Source organism: Prionailurus viverrinus, chromosome D3, assembly GCF_022837055.1.
Source record: "Prionailurus viverrinus isolate Anna chromosome D3, UM_Priviv_1.0, whole genome shotgun sequence".
Lineage (NCBI taxonomy): Eukaryota > Metazoa > Chordata > Mammalia > Carnivora > Felidae > Prionailurus > Prionailurus viverrinus.
Window position 1 is genome coordinate 8,211,646 of NC_062572.1, and position 25,532 is coordinate 8,237,177.

At 40.9% G+C, this 25,532-nt stretch overlaps 1 protein-coding gene across 1 annotated transcript in view; it reads left to right on the forward strand.

Moving 5' to 3' along the window:
• ANAPC5 (anaphase promoting complex subunit 5) overlaps positions 1-22,327 on the forward strand; it is a 45,257-nt gene extending 22,930 nt beyond the window's left edge. Inside the window, exons 8-17 of the mRNA XM_047828668.1 lie at positions 881-962; positions 1,613-1,702; positions 4,115-4,296; positions 5,362-5,497; positions 9,362-9,436; positions 12,142-12,263; positions 12,741-12,848; positions 12,932-13,079; positions 21,440-21,602; positions 22,004-22,327. Of these exons, the coding sequence (XP_047684624.1) occupies positions 881-962; positions 1,613-1,702; positions 4,115-4,296; positions 5,362-5,497; positions 9,362-9,436; positions 12,142-12,263; positions 12,741-12,848; positions 12,932-13,079; positions 21,440-21,602; positions 22,004-22,215 (1,318 nt within the window). The 3' untranslated portion in view covers positions 22,216-22,327. The remainder of the gene's footprint in view (positions 1-880; positions 963-1,612; positions 1,703-4,114; positions 4,297-5,361; positions 5,498-9,361; positions 9,437-12,141; positions 12,264-12,740; positions 12,849-12,931; positions 13,080-21,439; positions 21,603-22,003) is intronic.
• Positions 22,328-25,532: the final 3,205 nt, after the last annotated feature.

Consider the following 25,532-nt stretch of genomic DNA (forward strand, 5'->3'; position numbering starts at 1 on the left):
GAGGTATCTGGTTTCTTTATTCAAACAAGTGGTTATTGAGGAACACACCAGCTCTCCCTAATTAAAATGGATTGCGTGAGGCTGATGCTAGAGGTGAAAGAAAATTCCTTATGTAAATGTTTCCTAAATAAGTGATACCCATTGATTCTATTTTGAGATCTTCAGTAACCCTGTGTTTATGAACTTCTTTTCTGTGACTTGCCACTGGGAAACCCAAAGTTTAAGAGCTCACCCTCTGCAGGCTTATAAAGTAGTTGAAGAGATAAAATTAACAAGTAGAAAGTGATTAACAGTAGTATTTAATTAAACACTACAAGGTGGGTTACAGATTGCATTTCTGTGGGTGTTTTCAGAGGTGACAGCTCAGTAGGGCCAAGGATAGTTGGCTGAATTTCTGCAGATCTTGAGATTAGCTCAGATCTCCCAGATGGAGGGGAACCACGTCAGCAGGAAAAAAATCTCAGAAGTGAGTATCCTCAAAATACTTTTTAAAACTAGTTTTGAAAAAATACAAAATTATCAAATGCCATTGTAAAAAAATTCACATAATGCAGAAGGGAGTGCAGTGAAAAGTGAAATATTGTATCCTCTCCTTGTCCATCCTCCCAGTGGTAGACAATTAAAATAAAAATCTTAGGAGCTGAGATCAAGAAAAGCCCTTCCTTCTTGCCCTTTGTAGTAGAAATCCACCTTAGAAAGGACATGTTCTGTCTCCTCTGTTAATGTTTCTCGCTGCTGGGGGAGGAAGTGCCTCTGAGGGAATAAGGTCATTGTTAGAGCTTCCAACCTCAGATGAATTACCGTACTGATGCCTTCCTGTTAAGATGCTTGAACATGTTTGTGATTGTTAATGAGTTATTAATGTTCGGTCTGTCTCTAGTCAGCAGGCAGAGCTCGCCCTGCAAGAGGCGATTAGGATTGCCCAGGAGTCCAACGATCATGTGTGTCTCCAGCATTGCTTGGTGAGCCATCCCCTCCTGTCTCAGAAGCTTTGCCCCTGTGTTGAGTTGGCCTTCTGAAGGTCCCGTTCGAAATGGGTTGTTTTGCTGTTAGAAGGTCCTTAGCAATGAAGGGAAACTAGTTAGGTGGTTGTGGGAATTCAGAAAGGCAACCCATCATTATCTTTCTTAATTCATGATTTCTATTTTGCTTTGCGGGGGAATTTCTTGTCTACAGATTTTAATGCAAAGCTAACACATTAAACATTGGCATTAACAAAAAAGTGAATACAACACCTAGTAACTTGATGAGACATCCTCTTGTGAAAGTGTAAACACCAAGCATAGGTAGAACACAGACTTCATTGAACAGTCCCTGAGAATCTCGATTTCTCAATTAAAGGCCGTATGGGGGCTTCATGTTTTTTTTTTTTTTTTCCCCTGGGACACTTGCCACTCACTGCTGTCAGAGGTGAAGATCAGTGGTTTGTTTATTTCAGTCTGACAGTTTTAATGTGTTCAATGGTTTTCATTTAGGTTCATACTTCATGAAAGAGAATTTTAGAGGATTTGTCTGTTCTCTTGTTGAATCTTTCTTATAACCACACTGATATTTGAACAGAATGTTAAGCATTATCATAGTTAGGATATATCCTGATGATTTCTCTTACCAGAGCTGGCTGTATGTCCTGGGGCAGAAGAGATCCGATAGCTATGTTCTGCTAGAGCATTCTGTGAAGAAGGCAGTACATTTTGGGTTACCGGTAAGGCTCATCTCCCTGTGAGATTATTTAAATAAATGGTGGTTTTGTTCTTGGTAGTTTCATATGACTTTAATTATTAATGAAATCACTAGATTCTATTTGATGGGTTTCTCTCTGCTCCCTTTATCTTAATAACATCTATAAAAGTTCTACTTATCAATTTGATGAGGTCCTTATTTAGTTTATTGATCAACATTGACTTCCACATATTAGAAAAATTTCAGGAAAGGTTTATTTATTTATTTATTTATTTATTTATTTTCAACGTTTATTTATTTTTGGGACAGAGAGAGACAGAGCATGAACGGAGGAGGGGCAGAGAGAGAGGGAGACACAGAATTGGAAACAGGCTCCAGGCTCTGAGCCATCAGCCCAGAACCTGACGTGGGGCTTGAACTCACGGACCGCGAGATCATGACCTGGCTGAAGTCAGACGCTTAACCGACTGCGCCACCCAGGCGCCCCAAGAAAGGTTTATTTTTAAATCAGGGGTTGGCAAACTCTTCAGCCCATGGGCCAAATCTGGCTTGCTGCTTGCTTTTATATGTCCCTCAAGCTAAGAATGGGTTTTACATTTTTAAATAGTTGCGGGTAAAAACAACAACAACAACAAAGAAGAATATGTGACAGAGACCAAATGTGGCCTGCAAAACCTAAATTATTTACTACCTGGCCCTTTATAGAACATGTTTGCTGATCCTTGTTCCAAAAGCAAACAAAGCCAGGAACCAGTAAACCTGACAGGCACATTTGTCCTTTCTTATTTTGAGTGACAGGGAAGGACCTGAGTTTTAGTCCTTGGTGACAAATACTCAGGGGCAATTAAAGGGCATAGTCTCCACACATGTAGTAGTAATGACGGTCAGAATCTAGATTACTGTTCCTCAAAGAACCTTCTTCTGTCTCAAAAACATCTGCTGACAGCTACATGCACGAAGGGTAGTGAGGCTGTTTAAGCATTCCGTCTTGTGAGGTTTGCAGCAAGGTCCAGAAGAACTGAAAGTAATATGTGTAATAATTTAATGTATATGTTTTCTTAAAATTATAGTTGACACACTGTATATGCTTTTAAAATCTGTAAATTGTCCATTTGACTCATTTTGGGAAAGGAAACTTGTATGTACAGAATTGAATATAATGATAAAAGTAAGATGCCCCTTAAAATAAGTGATAGACATCTTAAGTACAATTTTTTGTTATGAATTTAAGCTGACTTTTTTTTTTAAGTTTATTTGTTTTGAGAGAGAGTGTGTGTGTGTGTGTGTGAGAGAGAGAGAGCATGAGCTGGGGAGGAGCAGAGAAAGAGGGAGAGAATCCCAAGCAAGCTCTGTGTGCAGAGCCTGATGCAGGGCTCCATCCCACAGACTGTGAGGTTGTGACCTGAGCTGAAATCAAGAGTCTGATGTTTAACCGAATGAGCCACCCAGGTGCCCCTAAGCTGACTTTTTCTTTTTTTTCTTTTTAACGTTTTATTTATTTTTGAGACAGAGAGAGACAGAGCATGAACGGGGCAGGGGCAGAGAGAGAGGGAGACACAGAATCGGAAGCAGGCTCCAGGCTCTGAGCCGTCAGCCCAGAGCCCGACGCGGGGCTCGAACTCACGGACCGCGAGATCGTGACCTGAGCTGAAGTCGGACGCTTAACCGACTGAGCCACCCAGGCGCCCCTAAGCTGACTTTTTTAAATTGTGCTTTCATCTTTGAAAATTATACCAGAAATTAATGAAAAGATAATTATGCTCATAATAGGCATCCTTTAAAAAGTCTCCTACTCCATAATGTTCCCAGCACTGTTTGACACATACTGTTTTATTTTAATTCTTAGAATATTTTTTTTTTTAATTTTTTTTTTTCAACGTTTATTTATTTTTGCGACAGAGAGAGACAGAGCATGAACGGGGGAGGGGCAGAGAGAGAGGGAGACACAGAATCGGAAACAGGCTCCAGGCTCTGAGCCATCAGCCCAGAGCCTGACGCGGGGCTCGAACTCTCGGACCGCGAGATCGTGACCTGGCTGAAGTCGGACGCTTAACCGACTGCGCCACCCAGGCGCCCCTAGAATATTTTTTTATGATAGGGTCGATACCCATTTTGCAGATGAGGAAGCTGAGGCTGGCTAAGAAGCTAACTGACCCTTAGGTCACAGAATAAATAGCAGAGAAGGTGTTTAAGTTCAAGCCCCTTTTATGTCAAAGCCCTGGCTCTTCCAGGTCTACCATCCACCTCTCTTCCAGCTCCAGTTTTTCGGGAGCACATTTCATATGGGTTAGGGTCAGGCTGTAGATACTTTCCTTTTAAATAATGCTGTCGGTTTACATGTGCTGAAACGTGAAATATGCCAAATTTCTGAAGAGCAAAACAAATTCTGTCATGTAATCTCTACCTTTCATCATGGGTACATCTGTCCCCTTAGTACCTTGCCTCCCTGGGAATCCAGTCCCTTGTTCAGCAGAGGGCTTTTGCTGGGAAGACTGCAAACAAACTGATGGATGCCCTTAAGGACTCTGACCTCCTGCACTGGAAACACAGCCTGTCAGAGCTCATCGATATCAGCATTGCACAGAAAACAGCCATCTGGAGACTCTATGGCCGCAGGTGGGTCTTCAAGCCAACTGTCTAGGCCAAAGGGGCCATCCTTCCAGCTATGAGCAGAAGCTAGCAGAGTGGTTCTATGAAAGGCCAAACGGGCAAGTCATTTCCGCCTTTGATGAAAGTTGTTCGTGCAGGGGATTAAAGAAAATGCTTATAGTTTTAAAACACTTTATACTTTGCACAAACTTTGTAGAGTTCTTCCCCATGCTCATTCATATTTACTCCTCCCAACTGCTCTGTGAGGTCACTGGTCATTGAGCTCTCAGGTTCACACATCTGATCCGCCCAAGATCACAGATGTCATTAGCAAGTGACAGAGCCAAGGCTGAGACCCAGGTGGTCTGGCTCCAAGCACCATGCCCCTGTGATCTGGGATGGGAATCTCTGGAATGTCGCTTCCTGTCCATGGGAGGCATGAGCCACATTTGCTCAGGTTGGGCTTCCCCGTTAGCCAAGGTGTGTTCTCTGAAGTGTCTCTAGTCCCAGGTTTAATTTTCCATTTGGCTTCCTTTAGCTTGGAAATCAACTTCTTGAACGAGGTTTTTAATCCTGGAGCCCTGTCACTACCTCACCTCCCACCTAGACAGTCTGCTCTTTCTAGGAATTTGCTAATGAAAGGAAGTGCCTCCTTCAGCAGTCTTGTTTTTGTGCTCGAGATGATTTTTTGGCATGATGCGCTTTGAGACAGCTGCGAACACTGGCCACTGCTTGCATTGCCAGAGCAGATGGTGCCAGGATGGCATCGGGTCTGAATTTATCCGTGAAAACTAATTAACACGCTGTGACCACAGGGAAAATTAGAGGCAGTTGGGGGGTCTACGGCTTGGAACTTCCGGTTGTACCATAACCTCTCCATGTTTCCTTTGGGGCTGCACACCCAGGGTGCTTTTCTGCTTTCCCTATGCTGAGGGCAGGAGGGCGGGCGGTGGGAGGCAGCTGCTCCTATGAAGCCAGAGCCTGCAGAGGGCCTTAGCTCCCTTCCATTCCCACTCAAGTAGTTGTGGGGTGTGGCTGAGGGGAGCCTGGGGCTCTCGACTGAAGGGAATTCCTTCCCGTGTCCTCGCCCAGCACCATGGCGCTGCAGCAAGCCCAGATGTTGCTGAGCATGAACAGCCTGGAGGCCGTGAATGCGGGTGTGCAGCAGAACAACACAGAGTCGTTTGCCGTCGCCCTCTGCCACCTTGCAGAGCTTCACGCAGAGCAGGTAGGCTGGTGGCTGGGCCTCCGTGCTCCCGGAGCAGTGGGGGTTCTGCTGTTTCTTTCCTCTGCTGCTGGGGAAAAGCACTGGGTATGTCTTGGACAGGTCTGGTTGGATGCAGGGGGCAGAAAGGGTAAAATCCCGTCAATGGAGATGGACTGGGTGTGGAGTCTACAAAGCTTGTTGAACTCGGGATCTCTTGTGGCATCGGCAAGGAGAATAAGAGGTCAGCTGTTTTTATGTCACAATTGGAATAAAAAGGAGTCTTTGAAACTTAAGGTAGTAGAGCTATGTATGTTTATAGGAGCTGGGAAAGCATAGTAGAAGTATTGCTGAAATGATAATAGCTAATGTTTCATGTACCTTTGTTCTGTGCCAGGCCCTGTGCTTGGTTTTTTACTTGTATTATCTTACCGAATCCTTATAATAGCACCATTATTCTCAGCCTTATTAGTCTCCCTATTTCACAGAACAAGAAACTGAGATCCAGGGAGCTAAGTCCTATATTTACACCAGTTAATGTTAAGTCTCCAGCCCAAGTCTGATTGGCTCCTAAGAAGGACGGTGGGAATTGGATGTAACCTTGTAATTTTACAGGATTGTTTTATAGGGGATTGATTAAAGGGTTTGTCATGCTGCTCTAGGCTTTCTCTCTCCTTTGCTCCAAAATGTCTCCTTTCATGGGAAAGGAGTCAGGGAAACCTCTTACCCAAGCGCTGTATCTCAGTAAACACTGCCTTGGCTACAAGTGCATTTCCTTGATCATATAACATTTCTCCACTTCTCTGTGGCATCCATTATTGTTAGGTTGTATGATAGCACTCAGTATTCCCTAATCTGCAGCCTGAGGATCTATGGATGGTGTCCACCCTTTCAGAAGTCTATAAATACTTCCCTCCACTAAACTTATTTTAGCATTTTACTATCCTTTCGGTATCTCTGGAGACAAAGGGGATGGATGGACTCTGGCTGATGGGTCCCACATGCACCTTCATCAGCTGCCTTCTTCCTGCACCTGGGAAGCATCACCCACACTTTCTGACAGCAAAACAGCTGCCAGCTAGCTGTACTTGCCATTTGCTTTCCCCAGGAATCTGCACGTTCATCTCATTCTTGGTTCTCCCCCACCCGCTTAATGACACTGGAACCTCTTTAACATCTCTTTTCCTCTCCTGGTACCATGGTTAAGTGGAGCAACTGGTAATGAATGAGTCGGTGAACCTTTAGTTAAGTATTTGGTATGAGCCTCGTGCGACTTTTTTTCCCCAACAACTTCATTGAGATATAATTCACACGCCACTTTAAGTTTTCCCATATGGCTATTTGAAGTCAGATTCTCCCCACCAACCCCAGCCTTACACAGTGGATAACTTCCTTTCAATTCCCTTTGAGTTATGTAGGATAGAAAGGATTTTTTTTTCTTCTGGACTGAAAATCTACTTAAAAAAATCTTAGTCTTGGCTCAATGTCTAAACCCTGAAGCTTTCTCCAAGGCCAATTATTAGACGTCTATGATTCTTCCTGGGGGATTTTTCTTGCTGTTGGATCTGTATTAGTATTTCCATCTTCATCTCCCTTATATCCCTAGGCTTATGTGAAAAATCTGCTGACCCATCATTGCCTGGCTCCAGTGGCCAGGATGTGTTGGGAAACTTTAGTATTGCACAGCTACAACATAGGCAGTGGCTTCTTCTTTTTTAAAAAAAAGTTTTATTAATGTTTCTTTGTTTTTGAGAGAGAGAGAGAGAGAAACAGATCGTGAGTGGGGGAGGGGCAGAGAGAGAGGGAGATACAGAATCCGAAGCAGGCTCCAGGCTCTGCGCTGTCCACATGGAGCCCTATGTGGGGCTTGAACCTATGAGCCGTGAGATCATGACCTGAGCCGTAGTCAGATGCTTAACCGACTGAGCCACCCAGGGCTCCTAGGCAGTGGCTTCTTAATTTCAATTCAGTCTCCTCCCGCCTTCTCCTCAATCCGTCTTGGCAAGACTTTTCTAGTATTAGAACATCAACCAGGTAGCTGTACCCACAGGGCTGATGATTGTCACATTTTTAATTATACACATTAGGGAGGCACCTGTGAAATTGAGTTGGCCAACTGTGGAGAAGACAGCTTTATCATGAGTCTCCATTTGCTCTTTTATTTCCTTTATGTGTGCTTTGAATTGTGTTCTGAAATTGACCTCCAAATAAACTGGGTGCTGCTGTACTTTGGTATGGCCATGACTTGGGCGTGAGTGAACCTACAAAAAAGTTACAGGGTCTGAATTGCTGTTCCTGACCTTCCTCCTGTAACTCAGAGGAAGTACTAAGACAGCCAGCCTCTTGCTCTTTTTGTGTGATTCTAGACCATCTGGTATTCCTCTTCCAGCCTAAGGAGAGGCAGGTCGCAGTGGGGGTGTTTTGGGGGATACTGCAATGTGTGTCTCTCTACTTGGCCTAAAGTTTTGAGAACCCACCTCGATCCACATGCCCAACTCCCTCTGGCAGTCAATGGAAATCATTGGCAAGACTGGCCAGTTAAAAGTCCTAAGAATAAAAAGATTATTCACGTTGTATTATAATTCAGTGTAATTTCTACTTAATTTACTTCAAATGAAAGTTCACTTTTGGTCTAACTGAGCTTCTATGTAGACAGAAGGTATATCATCTAATCAAAGGATTAGGACACATTGAAAAGCTTTTGGAGTCAATAAGAAACATTGCAGGAACATAAGGGTATAAAAAAAGATGAATATATATTCACAGAAAAAATATAAATGACCAGAGAACGTGAAAAATTTTCAATCTAGTCATTAAAGAAATGCATGTTAATACAGTGAAATACTAGTTTCACCAATCAAATAGGCAACGCTTAAAAATTGTGGTAGGAGAAAGACATAGAAGGCTGTTATGAAAGTTCTCAGTACATTTCCGGAGGGTAATTTAGCAATGTGTATCAAAGGGCTTAGGAGTGCCTACCATTTGACCAGCCAGTTCCACTTCAAAGGTCTTATCCTAAGGAAAGGACTGGACAAGTGGACAGTTACACAAAGATGTGTGCACCAGGATATTCGCTGTAGCATCCTTAAAATAGAAAAAATTAGAAACAACCAAACTATCCCAAACTAGGAGGTCATTTAGATATATCATAGTTCATTTACCTAATAAAATACTATTATGATATAACTTTGTATTTGTTAACACTGGAAAGATTGATTCAGTCAAAAAATATGCCTACCATGTAGTAAACAGTGTTCTGGGTAATGTACAAAAATAGTACGTATGCCTTTTTTTAGAATATGTGTATGTTTTTATTTATGTGCATAAGAGAAGTTTAGAAGGATATGTGCCCAAACATTCCTGTGATTATCTTTGGTGAAACTAAAATTGGCCTTTTTCTTATTGTTTACATGTATTTTGTAAGTTTTTTTCCTAGAGTGAACATACATTCATTACATGTGTAATTAAAAAAAAAAATTTAAGGGGTGGCTCATCAGTTAAATATCCAACTTTGGCTCAGGTCATATTCTCACGGTTGGTAAGTTCAAGCCCCACGTCGGGCTCTGTGCTGACAGCCCGGAGCTTGGACCCTGCTTCAGACTCTGTGCTTCCCTCTTTCTCTGCCCCTCCCCCACCCACTCTCTGTCTCTCCCTCTCTCTCAAAAATGAATAAGCGTTAAAAAAATTTAAAAAAAATTTTTAATGAACAAAATATACTAGAACCTAAAAAAAAAAAAAAAAATGACCCCCTGATGTATGACAGTCTCTGCTTCATGTCTTCTAGGGTGCTGTACCACAAGCAGGTGAATCATAGCAACATCCTGTGAGTGGCGTAGCAGATGTAGTTTCAACACAGGTGTGTTCATCAGTTCGTGTGTTTCCATTTAGGGCTGTTTTGCCGCAGCTTCGGAAGTGTTGAAGCACTTGAAGGAACGATTCCCGCCGAATAGTCAGCATGCCCAGGTAATCTAACTTTTGCATGGCATCCGATTTATTTCCGAGGAGACCGTTTTTACTGTATTGTTGTCAGAGTGGAATATTTTAAGGCCTCCTCTCGGTTTCTTGTGTCTTGGTTCCTTTCTGTGTCATCTGTGCATTGAGGTCAATATAGATGCATACCAGCCTCTAAGCTCTGTGCAAGGCAGAGAATGGGCGCCTGGGTGGCTTAGTCGTTTGAGTGTTTGACTCTTGATTTTGGCTCAGGTCATGATCTCAGGATTTGTGGGATTGAGCCCCGCATCGGGCTCCATGCTGATAGCACAGAGGCTGCTTGGGATTCTCTCTCTCCCTGTCTGCCTCTCCCACACTTGCTCTCTCTCTCTCTCTCTCTCTCTCTCTCAAAATAAATAAATAAACTTTAAAAAAATAAAAAGAAGGCAGAGGGATGCATGGGTGGCTCAGTTGGTTAAGTGTTTGACTTTGGCTCAGGTCATGATCTCACAGTTCTTGAGTTTGAGCCCCATGTTGGGCTCTGTGCCGACAGCTCAGAGCCTGGAGCCTGCTTGGGATTCTGTGTCTCCCTCTCTCTGCCCCTCCCCCACTTGCGTGCATGCACATGTGCGCTCACTCGCTCTCTCCCTCTCCCTCTCTCAAAAATAAGCAAATATTAAAAAAAAAAAAAAGGCAGAAAAATAAACTCTGATACAAGATTTAAAGATTTATTTAGGGAACTTTTTTTCTCTCTGTCTTCATAGTTTTAAGTTTGTATTCCTTATATCTCTAACTGGAAATAAGAAAAGAAAATCATCCATGTCCATGGACAGATCAAGAATTAGGTCTCAGTTTGGTGCTGTGTCTCTTACTTGGCAACTCTAATCTCTTCCTCCCAGAATTAAATAACCTTTGGGAAGATGTTGTGCCCAGAGGGAATTGAATTAATTTTATAAAGCAGTCCCAGGCCCTGTGTTCCTTATTGCACTTTATCTATCTCTAATGGGGCTGAGAAACCTGTTACAGGAGCCCCTTCTTCTTCCCTCCCTTTCCAAGTTTAGTCTTCAATGGATTAGAGAATTTGAAATCTTAAGAGACCATGGCCTGGGAGTCTCCTAGTGCTGGTCACTGAGGCTGCCACTCCCACAGGTTGTTGGCTCCGTGGCATTAGCTATAGTGTGGGTGCCCCTCTGCATGTGAAGTGTGCTTGGGCCTCATCGCTGCCTTCAGCAGGCTATGATCTGAATTCAAAGTGCCCAGCTGGGAAGGTGGTCTGCACATAAGATAGAAGATGGGAGATGATAGCACCTAAGGATGATGTGGGAACGAAAGAATTAAGGTGGTTCTGTGGCAGTGCTAATGCAATGGAACAGTTTTGGTGACAGTTCTAGCTGTTGAAGAAAAAAAAAAGGCAATTCACAGTTCACAGAAAAAACATATGGCCAATAGGTATATGATAAGATGCTCAGCCTGGCTGGCAGTCAGGGAAATACCAGACAACAGTAATGAGATATTTCATACCTGTCAGATTGGCCAAAGGTAGAATATCTGACAGTACCAAGTGTTGGCAAGGATATTACTGGTGGGAAGTATAAATTGGTATAACCCACTTGAAGAACAAATGGGCACTGTATGGAATTGAAGTTGTGTATGTCCTCCACCCGTGTTTCCACTGCTTGCTGTAGACCTGACATAAACTCTTGCACCAGCAGAGATGCACAAGAATGTTGATTGCAGCATTGTTCAGAAGAGTGAAAAATTGGCACTACCTAAATACTCATCATTGTGAGAACAGATATTCGTATAATTGAGAACTATTCGTTAGTGGAAAGGATGAACTAGAGCTACTTGTATTAACATGTGTAAGTCTGGGGGGTGGGAGGGAGGGGAAAGTGGGTGATGGACATTGAGGAGGGCACCTGTTGGGATGAGCACTGGGTGTTGTATGGAAACCAATTTGGCAATAAATTTCATATTGAATAAAACACACACACACACACACACACACACAAACAAGTGTAAGTCCCAGAAAAATACTGTTGAGCTTAAGAGCAAGTTGTCAAAGGATACATAAAGTATAGCGGTATTTACTTTCTGCAAAATTTAAAAACCTACAAGATCATACCATATATTGTTTAAGGGTAAGAATATATGCTGTAATAGTATAAAAACATGAATGGGAATGATAAACACCAAATCAGGTGCTTACTTTGGTTTTATTTATTTATTTGTTTGTTTGTTTTTGAGAGAGAGAAAAAGAAGGCGCCAGTGAGCAAGGGGCAGAGAAAGAGAGAATCCCAGGAGGGGCAGAGAGAGACATAGAGAGAGACAGAGAGAGAGAGAGGGAGAGAGAGACAGAGAGAAGCGGGGCTCATGTTTACCCAATGCGGGACTCAGACTCACAAACCATTAGATCATGACCTGAGCTGAAATCAGACACTTAACAACTGAGACACCCAGGTGCCCCAGGTGCTTACTTTGGATAAAGAAAGAGAGGAATGGAATTTGCAAAAGACTTCGTTAGTATGCAGTAATATCTGAAGCAAATCAAAATGTTGTGTTTTGACAAAGTTGGTGATTGGCACACATGTGTTTGTTACTTTATTCTTAGGGCTTTTTTACATCCTTGAAATATTTATAAAAAATTTTTAAATCTCAAAAATGCTGAAATATTTTTATATCTGTTGAATAACGAGGTGAACACTTGCATTTTGTCGTCAATTTTTTTTTTTTATTAGCTATGGATGCTATGTGATCAAAAAATACAGTTTGACAGAGCAATGAATGATGGCAAATACCATTTGGCTGATTCACTTGTTACAGGAATCACAGCTCTTAACAGCATAGAGGGTGTATACAGGTAAGAAACTTTGAAGATTCCAGCCCCAGAATAAGGTAGTTCTTAAATGGCTTTATTCTTATTTTTGTGTGGATTAATTTATTAACTTTAGCTTAGGAAAAAACTTTTTTTTCCTATTTATTACAGGAAATTAGAAAATACAGATGAGTAATAGGGAGAAAATAAGTATCACCCAGAGAAAATCACGAATGTTCTAATATCTGTAATTCCAGACTTGTTTTTTTCTTGTGTGTGTGTGGGGGGGGGGTGCCGGGAGGGGTGTATACACACGTGTTTACACACACACACACACACACACACACACATGCACACTTTTTTTTCTCCTCTTTTAACAAAAATTGTATCAGGCAAAGTTCTTCCCCTTGGGAGGTTTACAGTCTAATTGAGGAAGTAGAGATTGTAACCCTGAAAGTGACTATACTTGCAACCCTGGTAAAATATCAGCATAACCATTTGTTTATTTTGTTTCTGTGTCAGAAAAGCAATTGTACTACAAGCTCAGAACCAAATGTCAGAGGCGCACAAGCTTTTGCAAAAATTGTTGATTCATTGTCAGAAAATCAGGAATACAGAAATGGTGATCAGGTAAGGGAAGTCCCTTGAACATTTCCTACAGGTGGTCCTTTGTGCTGGATCTTCTCATCCCATGTCTTCCTCTTTGTGGGCAGTGTCCTGCTGTCTGTGGCCGAGCTATACTGGCGGTCTTCCTCCCCTACCATCGCGCTGCCTGTGCTCCTGCAGGCTCTGGCCCTCTCCAAGGAGTACCGGTTACAGTACTTGGCCTCCGAAACGGTGCTGAACTTGGCTTTTGCTCAGGTAAGCTGATCTCTGTTTTTATAGCACATATTTGTGCTCAAGAACTGCTTAGTCTGTTACTGCTTTTTGGTTTTGAAAGGGATAATAATGAGCTTTGACTTCTTAATACTGAAGTCTGGGAATACAGTCTCATTGTGTAAGCCCTCCAGGAAGTCTGAAGCTGTGAACCTGGTGGCTATACCGAGCTGTGTATCTAATAAAGGGGATGCACCCATTCATCGAGGACACTTGCATCATATTAATGATTTAGCTGGCCCAGAGCTCTGCTTGATTAACAAGGGGATAAGTAAAGAAGAGGAAGTTGTGTGTTCATTGAAAGGTTTTGGAAGTTAAAAGGTATTTTATGTTTGTTTACTGTCTCCCCCTGAGGAATGTAAAGGCCGTGAGAAAAGGGACTTTGTTTTCTCCTTGCTGTATCTTCTGGTACCTAGTAGGACCTCTACATAATAGGCTTTTAATAAATATTTATTGAATGAATGCATTTTGAACTCACTGGCGCTAGGAGAATTTACTAACTAAAGCAGAGATTTCCCAAACCATGCATTAGATTAATTAGGAAGGGGCACCTGCGTGGCTCAGTCCGTTGAGTGTCAGACTCTTGATTTTGGCTCGAATCATGTTTTACATTATGGTTTGTGGGTTCAAGCCCTGCATTGGGCTGGCTCTGTGCTGACATCGTGGAGCCTGCTTGGGATTCTCTATCTTCCTGGTCTCTCTCTTCCTACCCTGCTCGTGCTTTTTCCTTCTCTCTCAAAATAAATAAATAAACTTTACAGAAAGAAAGAAAAGGGGCACCTGGGTGGCTCAGTTGGCTGAGCATCTGACTTCCGCTCAGGTCATGATTTCAAGGTTTGTGAGTTTGAGCCCCAGACAGCCTGTTGGTGCAGGGCCCGCTTCAGATCCTATGTCCCCCCCATCTCTCTGCCTCTTCCCTGCTTATGCTCTCTCTCTCTCTCTCTCAAAAAATAAACAAAACATTAAAAAAAAGAAGCAAGAAAAGAAATTGGGAAGATTTAAAAAATATCTACATATCTGGGGGCACCTGGGTGGCTCAGTTGGTTAAGCATCCGACTTCAGCTCAAGTCATGATCTTGCAGTTCCTGGTTCAAGTCCCACATCAGGCTCTCTGCTATGAGCACAGAGCCCGCTTTGGATCCTGATCGTGTCTCCCTCTTTCTCTGCCCCTCCTCCACTTGTGCTTTCCTTCTCTCAAAAATAAATAAACATTAAAAAAAATCTACATATCTGGCTTTGCCTTGAAACATGGAGTCAGAATCTCTAGGGAAGGAGCAGAGGACTCTAATCTGTTTTCCAGCTCTAGTGATTTTTTTTCTCAATTAAGATAAAATTCACGTAACATAAAATTTACCATTTTAATCATTTTAAAGGGTACAATTCAGTGGTTTTAAGAATATTTACAGTGTTTTGCAGCCATCAACACTGTTTAATTTCAGAACATCTTCATCATTCCGAAAAGAAACCTGGACTCATTAAGTAGTAACTCCCATTAACCACCAAGCTACTTTCTGTCTCTGTGGGTTTGCCTATTCCGGATCTTTCATATAAATGGAATCATACAATATCTGGCCTTATGTAGTCTGTCTTCTTCACTTAGTAAGATGTTTTCAGGGTTCATTCATGTTGAATGGGACGTTCAGCATGTGTCACTGCTTCATTCCTTTTATTATTTATTTATTCTTTTATTCCTTTATTTATTTTAAGTTTATTTATTTATTTTGAGAGAGAGTGCCAAAGAGAGGAGAGAGAGAATCCAAAGCAGGCTCCACACTATCAGTGTGGAGCCTCAAGCGGGACTCAAACCCATGAACTGTGAGATCATGACCTGAGCTGAAATGAAGAGTGGGAAGCTTAACCGACTGAGCCACCCAGGTGCCCTGCTTCATTCCTTTTAATGGCTGAATAATACTCCATTGGATGGATAGACTACATTTTGTCCATCCGTTGGTAGACATTTGGGTCAGCTATTATAAATAGCTGCTTTAAAAAATTATTTTAAATTGTTTATTTATTGAGAGAGAGAAGGAGAGAGAATATCCCAAGCAGGCTTTGCACTGTCAGCACAGAGCCCAACTTGGAGCTAGATCCCACTAGATCCCATGAACTATGAGATCATGATGTGAGCTGAAATCAAGAGTCAGATGCTTAACCAACTGAGCCACCCAGGTGCCCCTGAATAGCTGCTTTTAATATTCACATATAAGTTTTTGTGTAGTTACATGTTTTCATTTCTCTTGGACTTACTTAAGAGTAGAATTGCTGGGTCATATGATAATTCCATATCTAACTTTTTGTGGAACCACCAAACTTCCACAGTGACTGCACCATCTCTTCTCACCAGCAATGTATGAAGGTTCCGGTTTTTCCATGTGCTTGCCAGTACTTGTTATTTTCCTTTTTTTTTTTTTTTTTTGGTATTATACCCATCTGACTATAAAGTTCTCATTGTGGTTTTGATTTGTATTTTTCTAATAACTCATGATATTGAGCATCTTTTTGTGTGCTCTTGGCCATTTGTATATATTCTTTGGAGACATGTCTAAGTCCTTTATCCACTTTTTAATTGGGTTATTGTCTTTTTGATGTTCAGTTGTAAGATTGTTTTGTATATTCTGAATACTAGACCCTTGTCAGATATATGATTTGGAAATATGTTCTTTTCTCGGGGTTGTCTTTTTACTTTCTTGATCATGTCCTTTGATGCACTAAAGTTTTAAAATTTGATGAAATCCAATTTATCCTTTTTTTTCTTTTGCTGCTTGTGCTTTTTTTTTTTTTTAAGTTCTTTGTTTTTTGTTTTTTTGGTTTACTTATTTTTGAGAGAGAGAGAGAAAGAGCACAGGCAGGGGAGGGCCAGGGAGAGAGGGAGACACAGAATCCAAAGCAGGCTCCAGGCTCTGAGCTGTCAGCACAGAGCCTCTCAGAGCCTGACATGAGGATTGAACTCATGGGCCATGAGATCATGACCTGAACTGAAGTCAGAACTCAACTGACTGAGCCACCCAGGCACCCCTGTTGCTTGTGCTTTTGATGTTCACCTTAAGAAACTGTTGCTTAATCCAAGTTCACAAAGATTTATACTTATGTTTCCTTCTAAGGTTTTGAATAGTTTTAGCTCTTCCATTTAGGTCTTTGATCAATTTAGAGTTAATTTTTTTTAAGTTTATTTATTTATTTTGAGAGAGGGAGAGAGCAGGGGAGGGGCAGAGAGAGAGGGGAGGGAGAATCCCAAGCAAACAAACCCTAAGATCATGACCCAAGCCAAAATCAAGATTCAGATGCCCAACCAACTGAGCCACCCAAGTGCCCTATTTTTGAGTTAATTTTTATATATGGCGTGAGGTAGGAGTCCAGCTTTATTCTTTCATATATGGATATCCCGGTGTCAAAGCACTACTTGTTGAAAACAGTGTTCTTTTCCCATTGAGTAGTCTTGGCATCCATGTCAAAAATATTGATCATTAATGTATGGATTTATTTCTGCACTCTCAGTTCTATTCCATTGGTCTGTCCTTATGATAATACCACACTGTTTGATTATTATATCTTTGTAGTAAATTTAAAATTAGGATGGAAGTAAGAGTTCTCTAATTTTGTGCTTCTTTTTTCAAGATCATTTTGGCTATTGGTATTCTCTTGCAATTCCATATGAATTTTAGAATAGCTTGTCCATTTCAGTAAAAATAGTATTTAGAGTTTTGATAAGGAATGTGTTAAATCTGTAGATGAATTTGGAGAGTGTTACCATCTTCACACTATTAAATCTTCCAGTCCATTAACACAGGCTGTCTTTTTTTTTTTTTTTAGGTCTTCTTTAATTTCTTTTTCTTTTCTTTTTTTTTTTTTTTTTAAGTTTACTTATTTATTTTGAGGCAGGGAGGAGCAGAGAGAGAGGAAGGGAGAGAGAGAATCCTAAGCAGGTTCTTTGCTGCCAGCGCAGAGCCCAGTGTGGATATCGAACTCACGAACCATGAGATCATGATCTGAGCCAAAATCAGGAGTTGGATGCTTAACGAGCTGAGTCACCCAGGTGCCCTAGGTCTTCTTTTTAGTTTTTTATTTTATTTATTTATTTTGAGAGGAGAGAGAGCAAGCAGGGGAGGGGCAGAGAGAGAGAGAATCCCAAGCAGGCTCCACACTGTTAGTGCAGAGCCCGATGCAGGGCTTGAACGCACGAATGGTGAGATCATGACCTGAGCTGAAATCAAGAGTTGGATGCTTAACCGACTGAGCCATCCAGGTGCTCCCCCTGCCCCCCAGGTCTTCTTTCATATCTTCAATAGTGTCTTCTAGTTTTCAGTGTACAATTCTTACAGTTTCTTAGTTAAATTTATTCCTAAGTATTTTATTCTTTTTGATGCTATCATAAATGGAATTTTAAAAATTAATTTTATTTTTGGATTGTTCATTGCTAGTGTATATTGATCTTACATCCTGCAACTTTGCTGAACTTGTTTAATACCTGTTACAGGTTTTTAAGGATTCTTTAGAAGTTTTCTGTATATAAGATCATGTAACTCTGCAAATACAGAGTTTTACTTCTTCCATTGCAATTTGAATGCCTTTCATTTCTTTTTCTTGCCCAATTGCCCCATGTAGAACTTTCAGAACAGTGCTGAATAGAAGTGGCAAGAATGTACATACTTGTTTTTGCTCCTGATCTTAGGGGCATGATTTCAGTCTTTTTTTTCTTTTTTTATTTCTTCCTGTTAATGTACTTTATTTATTTATTTATTTATTTATTTATTTATTTATTTCATATATGAAATTTATTGTCAAATTGGTTTCCATACAACACCCAGTGCTCATCCCAAAAGATGCCCTCTTCAATGCCCATCACCTCCCCTCCCCTCCCTCCCACCCCCCATCAACCCTCAGTTTGTTCTCAGTTTTTAAGAGTCTCTTATGCTTTGGCTCTCTCCCACTCTAACCTCTTTTTTTTTTTTTTTTCCCTTCCCCTCCCCCATGGATTTCTGTTAAGTTTCTCAGGAGGATCCACATAAGAGTGAAAACATATGGTATCTGTCTTTCTCTGTATGGCTTATTTCACTTAGCATCGCACTCTCCAGTTCCATCCACGTTGCTACAAAGGGCCATATTTCATTCTTTCTCATTGCCATGTAGTACTCTATTGTGTATATAAACCACAGTTTCTTTATCCATTCAAATGTCAGTTGATGGACATTTAGGCTCTTTCCATCATTTGGCTATTGTTGAGAGTGCTGCTATAAACATTGGGGTACAAGTGCCCTTATGCATCAGTACTCCTGTATCCCTTGGGTAAATTCCTAGCAGTGCTACAGCTGGGTCATAGAGTAGGTCTATTTTTAATTTTTTGAGGAACCTCCACACTGTTTTCCAGAGCGGCTGCACCAGTTTGCATTCCCACCAACAGTGCAAGAGGGTTCCCATTTCTCCACATCCTCTCCAGCATCTATAGTCTCCTGATTTGTTCATTTCGGCCACTCTGACTGGCGTGAGGTGATCTCTGAGTGTGGTTTTGATTTGTATTTCCCTGATGAGGAGCGATGTTGAGCATCTTTTCGTGTGCCTGTTGGCCATCTGGATATCTTCTTTAGAGAAGTGTCTATTCATGTTTTCTGCCCATTTCTTCACTGGATTATTTGTTTTTTTGGGTGTGGAGTTTGGTGAGCTCTTTATAGATTTTGGATACTAGCCCTTTGTCCGATATGTCATTTGCAAATATCTTTTCCCATTCCGTTGGTTGCCTTTTAGTTTTGTTGATTGTTTCCTTTGCTGTGCAGAAGCTTTTTATCTTCATGAGGTCCCAATAGTTCATTTTTGCTTTTAATTCCCTTGCCTTTGGAGATATGTCAAGTAAGAAATTGCTGCGTGTGAGGTCAGAGAGGTCTTTTCCTGCTTTCTCCTCTAGGGTTTTGATGGTTTCCTGTCTCACATTCAGGTCCTTTATCCATTTTGAGTTTATTTTTGTGAATGGTGTAAGGAAGTGGTCTAGTTTCATTCTTCTGCATGTTGCTATCCAGTTCTCCCAGCACCATTTGTTAAAGAGACTGTCTTTTTTCCATTGGATGTTCTCTCCTGCTTTGTCAAAGATTAGTTGGCCATACTTTTGTGGGTCTAGTTCTGGGGTTTCTATTCTATTCCATTGGTCTATGTGTCTGTTTTTGTGCCAATACAATGCTGTCTTGATGATGACAGCTTTGTAGTAGAGGCTAAAGTCTGGGATTGTGATGCCTCCTTCTTTGGTCTTCTTCAAAATTACTTTGGCTATTCGGGGCATTTTGTGGTTCCATATGAATTTTAGGATTGCTTGTTCTAGCTTCGAGAAGAATGCTGGTGCAATTTTGATTGGGATTGCATTGAATGTGTAGATAGGTTTGGGTAGTATTGACATTTTAACAATACTTATTCTTCCAACCCATGAGCATGGAATGTTTTTCCATTTCTTTATATCTTCTTCAATTTCCTTCATAAGCTTTCTATAGTTTTCAGCATACAGATCTTGTACATCTTTGGTTAGATTTATTCCTAGGTATTTTATGCTTCTTGGTGCAATTGTGAATGGGATCAGTTCATTTGTCTTTCTGTTGCTTCATTATTAGTGTATAAGAATGCAACTGATTTCTGTACATTGATGTTGTATCCTGCAACTTTGCTGAATTCATGTATCAGTTCTAGCAGACTTTTGGTGGAGTCTATCGGATTTTCCATGTATAATATCATGTTATCTGCAAAAAGTGAAAGCTTGACTTCATCTTTGCCAATTTTGATGCCTTTGATTTCCTAGCACTTCCAACACTATGTTAAACAACAGCGGTGAGAGTGGACATCCCTGTCGTGTTCAGTCTTTCATTTTTAACTATGATGTTAACTGTGGATTTTGCATAGATGCACTGGTACTAAGTTGAGGAAGTTCCCTTCTACTCCTGAATATTTTTATCATGAAAAGGTGTTGGGGTTTTGTGAAATGCTTTTTCTATATCAATTGAGTAGATCATGTGGTATTTTTCCTTTATTCTATTAATATTGTATATTACATTGATTTTTTTTACATATTGAACTACTGTTGCATTCTTGGGATAAATCCTACTTGATTATGATGTATGATTTTTTGTTTTCTTGAGAGAGTGAGTGGGGGAGGGGCAAAGGGAGAGAGAATCTTAAGCAGGCTTCATGGCCAGCACAGACCCCAGTGTGGGGCTCGATGCAAGACTTGATCTCACAACTGTGAGATTATGACCTGAGCCAAAATCAAGAGTTAGACACTTCACCGACTGAGCCACCCAGGTGCCCCGTGTATGATCCTTTTAATATGCTATTGGATTTGGTTTGCTAGTATTTGTTGAGGATTTTTGCATGTGTATTCATAAGGGATATTGGTCTGTAGTTTTCTTTCCTTATGATATCTTTATTTTGCTTTGGTATTAGGGCAACAGTGGCCTTACAAAGTGAGTTCCTTTCTCTTCTATTTTTGGAAGAATGAGAAGGATTGGTGTTAATTCTTCTTTAAATGTTTCGTAGAATTTACCAAGTTCTGTTCTTTGGTGTATATGTGTTTATAATTGTGTCTTCTTGATGAATTGACCCGTTAGCAGTATATAATGCCCTTTGTCTTTTGTAACAGTTTTTGACTTAAAGTCTGTTTTGTTTGATGTAAGTGTAGTCACTCCAGCTATCTTCTGGCTACTGTTTGTATGGAGTATCTCTTTTATGTCCTTTTACTTTCAGCCTGTTTGTGTCTTTTTTTTTTTTAAGCCTATTTGTGTCTTTTAACCAAGAGTGAGTCTCCTTGTAGATAGCATATAGTCAGATCATGTTTCTTTTAAATCTACTCTGCTAATCTCTGCTTTTTAACTGAAGAGTTTAATTCATTTATATTTAATGTAATTACAGATTTGAAAGGACTTCTATTTTGCTATTTTTTTCTATATATTTCTTACATCTTTTTTGTTCCTCGGTTCCTCCATTACTGTTTCTTTTGTGTTAAATGGATGTTTCTTGTTTATTTTACTGTATACTTTCGAGTTATTTTTTAGTGGTTCCCCTTCTCCCAATGATTCTTGCAAAATAAGTTTAACCCTTTGGAATCACCAAGCTAAAGGATATTGATTCTGAATGTTGTTGTAAAGACAAAAACCTTCCTATAGTGTGAATAACTACTACCTGCTATATCCATCATAATCTGAAGTCAGATTGTCATACAGTGTTTTCTAGGAGTGTGGTGCATATTAAATGTAGTACATGTCAGGGAGAACATAAGCCAGACATGGCCATTCAGGAAATAAGGTTCAGCAATGAAGCCTTTTCTGTAGTGGGCAGTGGGTGTGGGTAGGTACAGTACCACAATGTTTCTTTTTCAGCTCATCCTTGGAATCCCAGAACAGGCCTTAAGTCTTCTCCACATGGCCATTGAGCCCATCTTGGCCGACGGGGCTGTCCTGGACAAAGGCCGCGCCATGTTCTTGGTGGCCAAGTGCCAGGTGGCTTCAGCAGCTGCTTATGATCCACCAAAGAAAGCAGAAGGTAGGGAACCATACAAAGATTGCTATGCAATACTATTGCAGAAAAAAAATTAAATTTAAGACCCAGAAGAAGGAAGACATTAAATTTGGGATAGTATTTAAGTTCTCAAATACATGTTAAGATTTATGCAGTATTTAAAGTACTTTGACATGCATGCTTGGTGTGAAGGTTGAGGGCAAGTGAATGATTATTTTAACCCTACAGAACCAAGTACCAGGCTGGAAATCAGGACTAAAGACCTTTTTTAAAACCTCCCCCTAGTGTATTTTTTTCTTCTCAAAGAGTAGAGTATAAAAGTATCTCTGGTACATGTTAAACCAATGAAAGTAGATGTCAAGTTTTGAAAACTGTATGCAAAGTGTTGAGTTAAACATGTGTGCTTTTTTCCCATTTTCCATCAGCTCTGGAGGCAGCCATTGAGAATCTCAATGAAGCCAAGAACTATTTTGCAAAGGTCGACTGCAAAGAGCAAATCAGAGATGTTGTTTACTTCCAGGCCAGACTCTACCACACCTTGGGGAAGACCCAGGAGAGGAACCGATGCGCGATGCTCTTCCGGCAGCTGCATCAGGAACTGCCCTCTCATGGGGTGCCCTTGATAAATCATCTCTAGTGAGAGCATCCCTGCTGGGCCGCTGTACAGAATATAAGATTTTGGACTTCCCCTCCCTCCATGTAAATGATGTATTTGATGTCTGTCTTATCAATAAACTGCATTCTGATTAGTTTGTCTTATTTTGTTGCTAGACTATACATACTTGTTTTCTCCCTTTTTGATAGCAAAAGATACCAACTTTTGTTGATAAACAGCTGTTTTATTAATAAGCTATTATAAGTGTTAAAGGTTATGTTCTCTCTGGGCAAAGTTGCCAGTATCTTCTTAGGATCTGTGCACATTCTGCATCATCACAGGAATTTGTATTTAGCACCTATGCTCAGACATCAGCTCTTCTGGGTATCGGCAGGTCTCTCCAGGGGGTCAGTGGAGGTTTCTCTAAGACTTAGATTTTCCTTCTGAAGCTTCCCTGCTTTGTTGGACTGAGCTGGGGGGTTGTGGTGGGCCTGTGTGTGCTTGTAAGCACATGTTGGTTCTTGACTGGAAATTAAGAAGGAAAAGATCTGTTTATGGTTTTTGGACCAATGACAAGAAACAGATTTCAGTCACTTTCTGGGTATTTGTTTTCTTCTGTCTTCTACATTACTGTACTTCTTCTCTCTTTAACTATATAAATGAAGGATGATGATAACAAGTCTAGGAATTCATTATGAATGAGGGGATTATAAATTAAGAAAAGGTCTAAAGCTCAGAGGTGTGCGGATGCTATCACTCAAATATGTAGAGTATCTAATTTACACATCTCAACCCTGCCATTAAGCAGAACCAGTTATTGCTTTGCAAATTTATCTTATCCCTCAGTGTTCACAGGAAAACCACTCTGTTTCAAGTCCAAAACAGCAACAAGGAACCAACCAAATTTTTCAGCTTCTATCATTGGCTCTTTCTCCGTTAAATTTAAACCTGATGGAAAATAATTTATCTCCAGAGCTCTTTGAAACAGCGTAAAACAACTCCCACTCATAGGGAGCATTTGCCGGCTAAAGACAGCCGCTCTGGAAACAAGAGACTCTGTAAAGATAGAGACAGTAAGTGGTATGTTGATGTTTAAAAATCTTAAATTAGGGGCGCCTGGGTGGCTCGGTTGGTTGAGCGTCCGACTTCGGCTCAGGTCGTGATCTCACGGTCCGTGAGTTCAAGACCCCCGTTGGGCTCTGTGCTGACAGCTTGGAGCCTGGAGCCTGCTTCAGATTCTGTGTCTCCCTCTCTCTCTGACCCTCCCCCATTCATGCTCCGTCTCTTTCTGTCTCAAAAATAAATAAATGTTTAAAAAAATTAAAAATCTTACATTAATTTGAAAGGTTATATATGGAGATAGTAAAAATTAAATATTCTTAAAGGCTGTAGAGTAAAAAGTAATTCTTCCTCCCAGGTAGTAACCACAATTACCAGTTTCTTTTTATTCTTCAAAATATAGTCTCTCATCTGATGTCAGTTTTGGCCCATGTATTTAAACTACAGTCTTTCTAGCCTAAGAAGTGATCACTCTGTCTCAGTGTAAGAAGGTTCAAGAGATGGGACAACATTGCTCAGCCGACCCCTCATGCATCAACATTAAAAACCAGAAATCATCAGATCTGACCAGGACTAACTACATGATTTGTGGGGCCAGTGCAAAGTAAAAATACAAAGCCTCTATTAAGTAGAGCATTAAACCAGGTAAGTGGCACAATTCAGTTAGAAACAGCAGAGTGACCCCCACATTCATAACTGGGTTACAACTCATTGGCTTTTTTCCTGGTAGAGCATTTGGTGAGGGAAGAGTCAGACTGGTGTAATTATGGGTGGTTTAATATAGGAGTGTAACAAAATGATGATTTGTTTAAATGGGGAAAGGGTTTGGTGAGGAGGGAATTGAAGCTATATAGCCAGTGGCCCTTCGGGTCTACACCAGAGAACTTACAGAGAAGAAAGGTGTAGTGACCCAAGCCAGTGGCTTGGCATGGTGGGAACTCTACCAGCAGGTTTGGTGTTGAGTGTTTCCAGGCCTGGGGCAAATGGGAGCAAATATTTTAACACTTAACAGACTGCCCTGTTGTAATTTGTGTAAATACACTAATACATTTAATCTTTACAAGAATCCTAAGAAGTTGGCTACAGCATTAATCCCATTTAACAGACAGGAAACCAAGGCATAAGGAGATTAAGTCACTCATTCACCCAAGGCCACACAGCTGGTAGGTTGCAGAGCTGGGAATCCAACCCAGTTGCTACATTACCCTAGAGCTGCCTGTTCCTGGAGTTTTGAAAAGCACTGTAATGTTTTTGTGAACATTCTTTTCCAGTTCATTGGGCACATAGTTGTCATTTATCTAGTGCCCAATATAGGGTAGACACTGTGCTGGGTACTTCCACACATACCATCTCTAATGCTTGTCGGCCAAATACCATTTTACACTTGAGGAAACTACCTCAGAGAGTTGGCCTAATCCAGCCCCCTCACTAGTGAGGATCAGTCCCGGTGTACAGGCTTCTCAACCTCATCCTGGGACCACCTTTGTATTGACCTATATGCCTTGAATGTGTCTACTTGTTCAGAGCATTTTACATTTTGCCCTGATGTTTTTGGGTATTACACTGATTTTTTCTTTCTCGTAGCACATCTAAGACAAACGAAGAGCTTCATCTGTGTCCCTGCCGACTTCTCCTTTTATGCTGTTGTTTATGTTTGAGACTAATAAACATAATCTCACTGCTCATTGAAGGGAAACTTCCCAGGCTTTTTTTCTTTTTTTCTCTTTTTTTTCAACCGGTGTTTTTCTACTTTCCTGTTGAATGGGAAGGAATTCAATGAATTAAGTATATCAGCATGATTTATCCTGCTCTCTCTACCTGGATGTTCAAGGTTTGGAGAGTGGAATATTTCAGTGAACACGATGAGTAGAACATGGAACAGTTCCTAAAGGAAAAGACAAAGCCTTGGCAGGAGCTTATGATGCTGTCCTATGTGGTAAGATAGTTAAAAAAAAATTTTTTTTTTTAATGTTTATTTATCTTTGAGAGAGCAAGACAGAGTGTGAGCAGGGGGAGTGGCAGAGAGAGAGGGAGACACGGAATCCGAAGCAGGCGCCAGGCTCTGAGCTGTCAGCACAGAGTCTGATGCGGGGCTCAAACCCACGAACTGTGAGCTCATGACCTGAGCCAAAGTTGGACGCTTAACCGACTGAGCCATCCAGGCGCCCCAGTGGGATAATTTTTAAGTCTTACTTTTCAGCCCCTCCCTTGTACTGTCCAAGTTTTCTTAAAAATAAGATTCAGATGCTTTGTTTACTTATTTTCTTGGCAATCTGTGTTGTCAAGACAACAAGATCTGT